This window comes from Grus americana, chromosome 2 (genome assembly GCF_028858705.1).
Source record: "Grus americana isolate bGruAme1 chromosome 2, bGruAme1.mat, whole genome shotgun sequence".
In the NCBI taxonomy this organism is placed as follows: domain Eukaryota; kingdom Metazoa; phylum Chordata; class Aves; order Gruiformes; family Gruidae; genus Grus; species Grus americana.
In genome coordinates this window covers 141,254,810-141,267,900 of record NC_072853.1, presented here as the reverse complement: position 1 = coordinate 141,267,900, position 13,091 = coordinate 141,254,810, and the positions used below count along the sequence as shown (strand labels likewise).

At 41.1% G+C, this 13,091-nt stretch overlaps 1 protein-coding gene across 1 annotated transcript in view; it reads left to right on the top strand.

Annotated features, from left to right (window-relative positions):
- Positions 1–4,256: 4,256 nt before the first annotated feature.
- The window catches only part of SDHAF3 (succinate dehydrogenase complex assembly factor 3), a 40,982-nt gene continuing 32,147 nt past the window's right edge, over positions 4,257–13,091 (top strand). The window contains exon 1 of the mRNA XM_054818003.1: positions 4,257–4,469. Coding sequence (XP_054673978.1) covers positions 4,308–4,469 — 162 coding nt within the window. The 5' untranslated portion in view covers positions 4,257–4,307. The remainder of the gene's footprint in view (positions 4,470–13,091) is intronic.

Sequence of the window (13,091 nt, the reverse complement as noted above, 5' to 3'; positions counted from 1 at the left end):
GATCTCCCAATTACCTGTAGCTTTTTCTAAGTTGTTTATGAAACTTCATTTTGCAGTTGTTTCCCACAAAGAAGGGATAATTCTGCGTCTTTTTACTTTACGAGGCACGCTGCAAGATGCCACAGAATATTTAGCAGGCAATTTGTGCCGTCATAACAGATCTTTGGCTTGGCTTCTGAATCAGAAAAGTCTGCCTTGGTCTGAAATAGTATGCAAAAAGGAACTATCTTGAATCTATATGAATATGTAGACAGTTTATTAAAATCTTCATCGTTCTGAAGACATGCAGTTGTGTTGTGATCTGCACAATGCAAAAATAGGAAACATGGGGCAGGACTACACAGTCTCTCTTTTTTTTAATAGCAGGAAATTAGACTGTACTTAAACATTTATCTACAGTTTGGAGAAAAAGATTGCAGATTATCCTGATTTTTTAACAGATGACAATACAATTTAGCTTTGTCAGGACTACCAAGGGTTCTGGAAAGGAGTATCATGTCATTGCGTTCTATATTTAATCATTTATTTTGATTCACAAAAAGAACTCCTCTCAGGATGCTCTTGATAATTTAAAAAATTACAGCAATTATAACAGCTCAATAAATACTTCAGCTTCATCTTCTTTAGTCAACACATTACTGATTCAAAAAAAAACAACAAAAAATCAGGGAAATATTCCTCCTGCCTTCCTACATTTGGAGTTAGGACTGTGGCAAACAACATGGTCACTCAGGCAGATTCACTGAGTCAAAATCTGTCTTCTACTTTTTACTGATTTGCTGCTAGCTCAGAAGGATGGCTAAGCAACTAGAGCACTTTGCAGTGGATAAGGAATTGGCTGGATGGTCGCACTCAAAGAGTTGTGGTCAACGGCTCAATGTCCAAGTGGAGAACGGTGACGAGTAGTGTTCCTCAGGGGTTGGTACTGGGACCGGCACTGTTCAACATCTTTGTCGGCGACATGGACAGTGAGATCGAGCGCACCCTCAGCAAGTTTGCCGATGACACCAAGCTGTGTGGTGGGGTCGACACACTGGAGGGAAGGGATGCCATCCAGAGGGACCTTGACAGGCTGGAGAGGTGGGCCCATGCGAATCGCATGAAGTTCAACAAGGCCAAGTGCAAGGTCCTGCACGTGGGTCAGAGCAATCCCAAGCACGACTATAGGCTGGGTGAGGAATGGATTGAAAGCAGCCCTGAGGAGAAGGACTTGGGGGTATTGATTGATGAGAAGCTCAACGTGAGCTGGCAGTGTGCGCTTGCAGCCCAGAAAGCCAATCGTACCCTGGGCTGCATCAAAAGAAGTGTGACCAGCAGGTCGAGGGAGGTGATCCTGCCCCTCTACTCCGCTCTTGTGAGAGCCCACCTGGAGTACTGCGTCCAGCTCTGGGGGCCCCAGTACAGGAGAGACATTGAGCTGTTGGAGCGAGTCCAGAGGAGGGCCATGAAGCTGATCAGAGGGCTGGAGCACCTCTCCTGTGAGGACAGGCTGAGAGAGTTGGGATTGTTCAGCCTGGGGAAAAGAAGGCTCCGGGGAGATCTAATTGCAGCTTACCAGTACCTGAAGGGGCCTACAGGAAAGCTGGTGAGGGACTGTTTATCAGGGAGTGTAGTGACAGGACAAGGGGTAATGTGTTTAAGCTGAAGGAGGGTTGATTTAGATTAGATGTTAGGAAGAAATTCTTTACTGTTAGAGTGGTGAGGCACTGGAACAGGTTGCCCAGAGAGGTTGTGGATGCCCCATCCCTGGAAGTGTTTAAGACCAGGTTGGATGAGGTTTTGGGCAACGTGGTCTAGTGGAGGGTGTCCCTGCCCATGGCAGGGGGGCTGGAACTAGATGGTCTTTAAGGTCCTTTCCAACGCAAACCATTCTATGATCTATACTTTACCACGGATTTCTTGTATATCCTTGGGAAAAGGCTGAGATGCTACTCTCAGAGTCCTAGCCACGTAGATAAAGATTTAGTATATTGGCTAAGCCATTCAGCCTGCCTTTCTGCTGTCCTATGGCGGAGCTAATACTGCCTCCCCAAATCCAAAGGCACTATGGAGTATGGCACAGAGATACTTCCGTATCTTTGTAGGATCCACTCTAATTTCAGCATAACTAACACCAAGCCAGCGCTCAAAAGCCCAGCTGGATACAGAAGAATCCTTTATGGGGTATCTAAATCACATATACCCCAGTACATCCTTCTACTGACAGCTGAAAAGAAGTAGGGATGAATTGCCACCCTTAAAAGGGTGGGATGAATCCCCCTCCTGAGGTGCCTGTTTCTTTGGTGCAAGCTAGGAAGCCGTCCCAGGCCGTGGAGCACTGGGAGCGGCAGCACAGATGCCCCAGTGCCCTGCACAGCAGCAGTGCTGCCTGGAAGCACAGGTAGGTGTCTGCAAGAGGCAAGCGGAGGAGTTGCACTCATGCACGTTAGCTGAAACTGCGGCTGGACCCAAGCTGTGACATAGATATTTCGGGTACTGATGACTGAGAGGTCATTATATGGAAATAATACTTCTAATATCTTATTATATCTTAATGAGTTCTGACGGTGAGTCCTTTTGTGCCCATAAAGAAGGGAAATGGCATTCAACTGCCTCTGCAGCCTCTCCACATTCCCCAATAATGCAGAGCCCTTCGAGGACTTTGGGATATAAAAATTGTTAACGGGCAAAGGCTGACAACTTAGCCTGTTATCAAACAGCTTGCTGAGCTCACAGCTCTGTCTTCTGCCCCATGGGGAATTTACTGACAAATTCCTTGCTCCTTCGGCAGCACCTAGGGAAGGTGCAAGGAGGAGGCTCAAGAGCCGCAGCTGCAGCAGCCCAGAGGTGCACAGATGCTGTGGGAATCCTCCTCTTCTGCCGGGCAGGAACCACCCGCTCCAGAGGATAGGCAAGATGGCTTCTGGTCTCTGTGGACGGAAGGACAAAGTGTAAAAAAAACGTTGAAGGTCACAGATCTGGGTGATGCATCCTGGTTACTAATTGAGCCACAAAGCAAGCACCCAGTAGAGGGCTTAAGTAGGCCACTAAAGGAAAAGGACTCTTAAAAACCACACAGGGTGGATGTAGCAAGGAGAAAGCTGTATGCGTGCAACCTAAGTACAGTGGTTGTTATATAAAAAAAGACTTAAATTCTGTAAATGAACGCACCCTGGGATGATTCCATGGAATCGCATCACTGCAAATAAAACTGATAAAGCGAATCAGTTTTTTAACCTCAATCTTTTAAAAATTTGAACATATTGAAGGACACAGGGGTAGACAAAATGCACTAACTCCAGAAATCCTTCCTCAAAGAAAGGTCTGCAGAAAATACAGTTTGAAAATATAGCAAAACAAATCAATTTGAGGATCAGGCCTCCCCTGCCAGGGCTTGCCTGCCCACCCTGACAGTATCACAGGCACGAAGAAAATTGGAAACTGCCAGTGAGAAACAGTGAAACTATAACTTTTTCTTTTATTTCATTAGCTTTTGTGTTACTGGAACTTCAGTTTTTCATCACCATAGTGCTGGGTAGAATAAAAAAACATCGAGAAATACTAGAGAGTGAAATAGTCTGAAGTTTGCTCTTTCCTCTCTTGCTCACATATAATGACTTGGGCTTTCGACCAGGAAGGACATTTCTATGACATTTCTGCGTATCCTGGAAAAGCTTAACACTCCCTGGGCCTACGGAAACCTTTCCTTTTTGTTTTGAAGTGATTTGCCTGCCTGGAAGGAGCTTGACAGGCACCCGTGATGAGGCAGGACTTTCGCCACTGCTGCCACCGCCTGATTTTCAGGCTCTTTGCTTTTTTCAGAATACCCACGACTGTTGACATTTGCAGATTCTTCCATGTGGGTCGGTTGGATGTGATGTTAAACAGCTGAAAAAACTTTACGGAGAGCTGAGGAGTCCCAGCTCGGGCTGTAGGTAACAGAAAGCGGGACCACAAAGTCCTGAGCAGCCCCACGGAGGCAGTGAGGTTTCTTACATCTCCTCTCTTCTTTCACCAGCGCTTAAAAATGCAAATAAATCAAATTTAAGCTTACGAAGCTTGGGTTTAACGGAGTAATTAATTTCAAAATTTACCCCGGTGTAAAGTGCACAGCTCTTTATTTTCTGACATATAAAGCAGAACTTTAGTTTCAAGACGCGCTTATACTCTGCAGTCGCTGAGGTCGGCAAGCAGTACTTCCCTCCCGGTAGCAGACGAACCCCGTTCTTGTCCACCCCGTCCCGTCCCTTCCCGTCCCGGAGCTCGGCCCCCTCGCCCCGCCCCCGGTGCGGCCGCCTCAGGGCTCCGCCGGGCCCTGCTCCGCCGCCATGCCGGGCGGTGCTCGGGGTCTGTACCGGCGGATCCTGCTGCTGCACCGGGCGCTGCCCGCCGCCCTGCGGGCGCTGGGGGACCGCTACGTGAAGGAGGAGTTCAGGAAGCACAAGGCCGCCGGGCCCGCCGAGGCCCAGCGCTTCCTGCGGGAATGGGAGGCAAGTGCCCGCCGCCCCGCCGGGTCTGACAGGGCGACCGCCTCCCCAGCCGCGGGCCCCTCGGGTGGTTCCCAGCCTCGCCCTCGCTTCCGGCGGGCGCCGCGCAGCCGCCGCGGGCCTTCCCCTGGCCGGGAGCGGCGGGGCCCGCCGGTGCGCGGGGGAGGCGCGGCGGAGGCTCAGGCGCGGCACAGGCGCCCGGCCCGGTAAGGGGGAGCGGCCTCTCGCAGGCCGCCCGTTAGCCGGCGCCTGGCTTGGCCTCTCTGGCAGCCCTGCTGTTGCCTGCCAGCTGCTGCTCGCTGGACATCGCGTTGTTTAAGGATGTGTGTCAGGGAAAGGGAGGTAGAAAATGCCTGTCGGCTTCTTCGCTGCTAATTACCACTGAGGTGTCGATTGCTGGTTCGTGTGCTTGGAGCGTTTTCCTCTGGCACACTCCCCTGCAGGGCAAACTCCTTACGGAGTTACAGAATTCCTTGTAATTCTGCAGGTTATCTTTTATAGTTCTTACTTCCTTGCCTCATCTATATGTGATTATAACTATGCACACACAAGTATGTATAACAATTATATCGTTAGTTATATATACATATATAAAAATATATACACAAAATTATCATTTATAATAATACATTATATAAATGTGTATATATATTTATAACTACATACATAGCTAATTGTATAATTATAATTAAATACATAGGTATAAATAGCTTCCCAGTGAACTTGTATTTAATTTCTGAGTGACATTTTTTCAGAGTGTTTCCTGAGGAAACAACTCCTATGTGAACATTGCTTCTCTGCTTACCACCCCCCCCCCCCCGCCTCTCCCCCTGAACTTAGTGGCTGGTTTCACCTAGGACAGAAAAGCAGGTCGCTTATGAGCAATAATGATGTAACAAGTTTCAGGAGTAGCAGAGGAGGGAGACTTGAGGTGCTTTCTTTACATGCCTGAATTCCAGCAGACACAGGCATGTTCATAGACCCCCAAAAACCCACACAACAGGCAAATGCTAAAGACACTTTGTAGAGGAAAAAACTTCAATTAAAGCGTGAAATCAATGGCAAGAGACAGATCTGTAGACAAGCTTCCCAGTAATTTTCATTTTCATTGAACTGCTGGTTTGGTAGTATTTTTGAATCTCAAAACTGTTTTCCTTTCTGTGGAAGAAAATTGTATTCTGCTCTGCCCTGGAAGCTGGTTAGCTGGTAGCATCCAGTGCTTCCCAGTTTACTGACAGAAGGACAATGGGGGGAGATCTGACCCATCCCTTCTACCCACTGAAGCTGAAATCTTGGGGGTAAAGCAACTCCATTACCCTTGCACTGGGGCATCAGGAACCAGCAGGGAAAACACCGCCTGGTATTCTCTTCAGAGGAAAGGAATAAGTGTATTTTAATTGTCTCTTGCCAACTGATAGATCCTGAAATCAGGAAAATTTGTATCTACCTCTCAAATACCCGATGATATTGTAATTCTCAATTCCTGTTTAGTTGACATTGCCAAAATGTTTCCACATCGCTGCTTCCAATTTTAACATGAGCTAAAAAGACAAGTTACAGGTTACTATTTTCAGTGCTAAAAATCTTCCTTAAAATAGTTTTAGAAAAGGAAGAAAATTTTTACATTGAAATATCTTTAGCCATTTCTGTGAAGTAAACAAATAGTGAAAATATTTCTCAGATTTAAAATGTTTTAAAAGTAGATTATAGGGAAAACTGGAAAAAAATTAGACTACAGGGAACAGAAGTCAAATTTTGAAACCTGACATTTAGTTCTATTAGGTATGATACGTTCAAGGAGAGGAAACTAATAACTGTTTTGAGTGTGTGTGTATAAAGGACTTTGCAAATATGTCTTCTAACAAGATGTTGGGAGATATTAGCACATAGGTGATGTCCCTCTTCTCATCTTTAATTTTTGTTTTGTTCTGGGATTTTTTTCTCCCCCAAATAATAATCTGTTTCAAGGGTGGAATTTAAAGCAGACTTTCATCACATTTTTGGCCTGTGGGACTTGCTCTGCATCTTATGCTGTGCTGTGGTTCCCAGCCCCTTGAAGACTTGAACTAGTAACTGAGGAAGGTGGACTGTAGACAACTGGGGTTGGGTAACAGAGAAAGATGCTCTAATTCATGTTGGAGTCCTCTTTGCACCCTTCCTGGGCAGCAGGACACTCTTTTAATCACAAGTAGGCTGGAGGCTCTACAATGATTCTTGCAAAACAAACCAGCATACCTGTGAAGCGCCCAGTTCTTCAGTTGCACAGTCAGCAGTGCACAAAGCTGTGATATGCTGCTTCATATACATGAACTGTAACTGTACTTCTTGCGTCTGTATCTATTTTTATTAAAAAACCCAGAACCAAACCAAATGAAAAACCCTCAGGCAAATCACTACAACATTAATACAAAATGATGTTTATGTTCCCTGCTAAGTGTTAGCCATTTTTAGGGGAAATATGCAAAGTTACATCTCTGTTAACAGTATTCTGGCATGTTGTACATGTCAAGCACTTTTCTTCTCAATTTGCTTGTTCATTAAGGTCCGTCTATACCTTACTGTGTGCACTTTAGTGTTGTGAAAATTCAGCTCCCATCTGGAAATGTTCTTACCTTGTGTCTTCTATTGCATGCAGGGTGTCTGGTACAGAGTGGTGTGATGTCTCATATTACAGAAAAATAGTACTCATAATTTTATATTAAAATAGTATATCTTAATGTATATTCACCAGAGGTTAAAGATGATGGATGTGATGTTTCTTGACTTTGAATAAGGACTTCAATATGAAGTGTAATCTTAATAAGCCACCCCATCTGCTTTTTGAATGAAAATTCGCAAGGATGACTTATTTTAACATGAGACTACTTGACTTCTGTTAAAACTCTTCAGGCTTTTTTGGATAGTCAGACCTTCTGTGTGTGCTTGAATATACAAGTTCGTAGCCTGTGGTATGCTTTCTTGTCCTCCAATTTGGTTTGTATTTGCTAATTGTTTAGTTAACAGGGCTGGCATTTTAATCGCATTATGGTTGTGCCAAATGAGGTTTTTTTCCCTTGGTATTTAAATCATGATGATTCGAGGGAACTGGGCACATTGATTGTTTATCAAAGAAAATAAGCTGAGCAAATTCCCTTTATTTCTTGTGAAACGTGGTGAAAAACCTGTAGGATTTTACTGTTAAAAGCTTTAAAAGAGCTGTTAAAGGAATCTTAATTTTACAGGGTGTTCAGGCAACTGTAGCTTATAGTATTTAATATTAGGTTCAATTCTGTGGCTTTTGGGAGGAACCCGAATATCAGTGCAGGACCTGAATACTCAGCCTAATTCTCAAACAGGGCTACAGGCATTTTGAATATCCTTACAGTCCACAAAAGCACAGGTGGAACATTAAAGGGAGATTTCTAAGATTAACTTTAAAAAGAAATGGGGAAAAAAAGAGGTAAAAAGGCTCCCAGATGATATTGTCTGAGTATGTGAATGATTCGTATTGTTTTCCTGTAAAGGAGATGAGAAAGGATCCCCTTGTTTGCTATGCACAGGAATTGAGGGCTTAAGGGTTAGAACGCAAATGCGTAGATGGCTAATGTCATTTTATGGGAAACCTAAACTGACCTGTTTGCATTTACAAAATAGGGAAACTATCCTTTGAATATTCTTGGAAGAGTTCTTAAGTGAGTAAGACTGATAGAAATAGTCTGCAAGTACGCATACATTTATATAAAAGAAGAACAATAAATTTTGCATTTTTCCTATCATTGGTTTTGGATCAATGCATCTTGAAACCTGCTGGAAAGTATTAAAGAGGGGTTGCAAAGAAAGCAAGCTTTGTTGTTCAGGAATCATGCTTGTTCAGGTAGATTCAAATTAAGTATATAAATTATTAATATATGTTCCTTTCTATTTTCTAAATATTTAATATTTTAATTAAAATAATTGGTACTCATTTACAGGAGATGGCTGATATAATTAGATTGATAGTGATTATTACCTTGGAATGCCATTGAATTAATGTTGACAGATATGATAAGTGAATTAGTTCAACAGTCTTCTAATATGGTAGCTGATGAGAATGCTTACTTAAGGATAGGTAACATAAAGATAATATTGATTACTTTATTCCAGTTCACAAATGATATAATGTAGAATATTCAGCTAAGTAATTTCAGTAATCGTTTGTTTTACATAATTTAAATTAATTCTTCTTTTAATTTTGAAAATGACCATTTTGCATTTAGCTTGTTTAAAAAGCCTGACCCTGTAGATGGGAAGGTCTGGACTATCTTGAGATGAGCAGAATCATTCTGCAGAATTACGTGACATTTTCTCACATTTAATAAATTGAATAAATTGCCTTTGAAATGCTTTGGCCACTCTTGACTCTGAAAGCCTTTTTATAAGCTTTCAAATGAACTGAGACTGATTTGGGAGCTGGCTGTTGTATACTTGGAAGAAAGGTGACATTTTTTTCATTCCTGATAACAAATCTAGGCATTATATTGGTAAAATTAAAGCAGAACTGTACCTCTCTGGGGAACCTAGTCACGTAGCCTCTCAAGAATAGTGAATTTTTTGAATCAGTATGATGTTTGATATGATACAAATAATTATAATTCATCAAATTTGTTTTCAGTTTCCTATGTCACTTGCAGTATTTAGTTTGCTGGGGTGATTGTGGGATGGTCTCATGATGTTTCCCAGGACACAGTTGTCCTGATAGATCTTTTTCTGCTCGTGAGCTGATACGCTTACAGAATTTTTTGCTTCTTAATTCTTTGGGCTAGTATGACCTTCCTTACTCTTCTGATTTATTTTTAAACTCCTGGCACTCAAAAATACATTGAGATGTTGAAAGGAGAATTTGAAGAGCAAATAGCCAAAGAAAGTTGCATGGGTGGAAGAGGAAGCTGTGGCCAGTACTGGAGTCAGACTGGGATGGGAATGGGATGTGTGGATTGCCCTTTGTACTGTCCGTCAGCAAATACGTAGGTTGCATAAGTATAAAACTGCTGCTGACTTTCTGTATTCTGCTCTCAGTTTCAGTGAAGTACATTATATAAGTGATCTTTTCTTTGCTTGACAAAGACATTTTTTTTGGAAGTGAAATATGACTTTAAGGTTTTTGCCATTTTATGACTTTTATTAAAGTTGTGAAATAGGATTTAAGAGTAGTATTTCATTGTAACATTACCGGACACATTGGAATTTGCTTTTAGTGATTTTTATGGCTATCTGGATGAAACCCTTCTTATTAAGAGTAAATTCCTACTGAGACTTATGTATTTAGCCTCCACTTAGGGTGTTCACTGGGTATTAATTTGTAAGAACTAAATTGGAGACAATTTCCTCTATTTTCTTTGATATTTCTCAAAAGGCAGGAAAGAATTTCTCACTTTTCTGAGAGCTGCAGAGTTGTGGCTGATAAATTGAAGAGCATGTGGGATTCAGGTCTGATCAGCCACAGGAAATCAGCCTGCTGCTCTGACCTGGTGTTCCTGGTGGCCTGCTTTGCTGTAAGATTTGAAGTCTACCTGTGTAAGAAGGCAATTTTGCCTTGGTACACCCATGATTTGGTGAGTTTCCTGAACCAGCATTCATGTGCAATTGTCTCTTTGACCAAGAAAATAAAGGCAAAGGTTGACCACATGAATCCCTATAGCACGGGATAAATTAATATATTATATTCGCAGTAATAACATCCTTTTCATGTTATGACATCACTTCAATCCTTTCAGTCCTCCTTCAAATTTGGATTTAGAAGCAGAAGCTGGTGTCTGCTTGTCTTCCATGGAGAATCTGGGTGGTCTGGGAGGTTTCTCCTGCAGAGACACTTGGTGTAACCTGGCGGATACCTGCTGGCTTGTACGTGGTGCACACCCATCACGGGAAGGGGCATTTGGTACTTCTCATCTGGAGAGCAGCGTCATTCTCTTTCAGATTCATCTGCCCACAGCTAAAGCCAGCGATTTCTTGGTTTTTTTTCCTGTGTACATATTGGTGTGGGATAGCATTTAATGAACTTCTTTTGTTTAACTTTGTTATGTGTAAATACACTGCATTTTTTTCCCCCTATTTCAAAAGTGGTGTGGTCTGGGGAATAAGACTGGAAAATAAGACTTAAAGGCAAATGTGGGATTTTGTTTTAGACCTTTACTGTATTTTCCAAATTCGAAATTTCATAAGCTGTGGCATCAGTACTCTCAATGGCATAGCAGCATGACAGAAGCTTTATATTATCATATCTGTGATTGCATGTAGCTGGTCAGATGACTGTCCTGATAACTGTGCCTGACTGCTAGTTGAAGTTTTTATTTACACCTGTTTTTACACAGCAGGAAACAATATCTGAGTTGTTGGGATCACATCAGTCACTTGCATGTGTCAGTCACCTCCGGTTATAATACATCACACAGTAAATTCCATTGAAGTGATGGAACTTTGTATAAATATGTGTGCAAATAGGTTTTTAAATTTCAGGTGATTTGATCATTGCATGTATTGGTAAAGTATGTAACATGCCTTTGATATTTAAAGTGTGGCATTAAATAAATCCCAACTGAGATTTGTCGGGGTTGTACAGCAATTTTTGTTAGTTATAACTTAGATTGAGAAGTTTAAATTGTCTGTAGAAATGGAGTAAATCTCTAATTTGCCTAAGAGTTTATTCCTTGTATTGAGTAGCACCAACTTGGGAAATGAGTAGGGTGTTTTTATGTTAATGCTCTCAGATTTGAAGACACTGTACCAGTTTTGTGTATGCCTGCTCATGGATACTTTCTTAATGTGTACAGGTTTGTGACAGCCAGTGTGTGATTAGATCTCTAAATCAGAAAATAGGAATGGTCAGACACAGTAGAAGCGGAACCAGCAATGGAGCATTTACAGAATTGTCAGTTTAAAAGGTAATTCAGGTTTCCATCTAGTGGTGGTATAAAATTCTGTCCAAGCCATAGGAGACACAGCATATACATAACCATGCTAGCCAACATACAGTAATACTTGTGTGTGTGTTTGAAACTTAGGAAATTGGAAGTCTTTATTATGTATAAATTATATACATTATATATAAATTATATACATAATAGCATGTAATTCTCAGGGCTTCCAGATTTTTTTAAGTTAGAGCTGTAACGATCAGGAATCCCTTATTTTGGCAGTGTGCATTCAGATTCCTGAGTACTCTTTGAATCTAACAATTTATCTTATTTGCTACATATTAGCCTGATTCTGCTTTTTCAGTGTTCCTTAACAGCCATTTCAAAAAAGTTTAAGTCGGTACAGGTTACAGAAAGAAAATTGATGTCTTAAAAAGTTGTCTTTAAGTTGTATGTGTGCAAGTATGAGTCTTGTTACATTTCTTATTTCCTCTTAGACTTAAAAAAAAAAAAGGAAAGACGAGGAGATAGGAGATGACTATTCTGTTTGCTTTGCCCACATCTTAGTGTTCCTGCACTGTCTATTTTTATTTTTAAAAATATTTTACAGTAGAATTTAGAGAACCTTACCAGGTTAGGTTTTCAGATGAAGGTAACATCAAGGTAACTAATCCACAAATCTTTTGAATTTTGTTGTATGCAGCGTATCAAACAGACAAACTGAATATGAATTGGAATTGCAAATTTATAAGAATTTCTGCTTGTTTGTATTTTATTGACACCTTCTAGCATTTGTTTGGTACTTGTGTGAATATTGTCAGCTCGTAGTGTTTTGTAAGCATGGTAGGTTTTGCTGTGTTTGCAGTGCATTTCCACTATCAACACTATAAACACTGCCAACTTTCCACAAGTGCTGTCAAGTACCATATTTTGTAATTACAGCAATAATATTATGAGTGCTGTAATTGCACATACTGTATAGATGTGCTTTTCTGTCCTGTGTAGACACAAAATTGATATTTTCTGCAAGTTAAAATGGAATCTGGAGCACATCTGAATAATTGTTTTGGAATTTTTTTTTCTTCAGCATAATGTGAGGTGTCTGCACAAGTAGTGCTATACAAATTGGAGGATTTTTTAAATCCCCAGATGTATTACATCTGAATATAGAACTGTATTTGGGACACACTGATGTGTTTGGACGCATTGAGGAATGGAGGCTTTTCTATACAGTTCACTAATATTAAAGTCAGTTAATCAAATATGATTTTTGCAAGAAACAACCTCAGATTTCAATTTAATAGCATCTTTATCAATCTTCATGTTGTTTTAGCCACCTTTTCCTAATGGCAACAGCTTTGGCTGTTTTAAAGCTGAAGCTGACTGTATCTACAACCATATATCTTCTAATTGGTATCCTGCTGTTTATGCAGCTCATTCCTGCGAATACACTGAGCAGAAAATTTCTACTGAAATATTTTTATTTCCGTGTCTCAAAGCTGCTAATTTCAAACTGTATTTTTTGAAAGATATGATTTGGAAAATGTGTTTAATCATAGTGTCTGATAAAATGTATGAATTTATAGGTTTTTAAAGGTCATTTCCAGAAGTAATGTTAATGAGATATTTCTAATAAAGTGTTTGTTATACTAAAAGTAAGTTAGAAGTGATACTAGAAGGAGCGTTACTGAGTGTTGGGTTTTAGGCTTAGTGATATGTGGGGAGCTTGACTCCTGTTAATGTGCTCATTTTT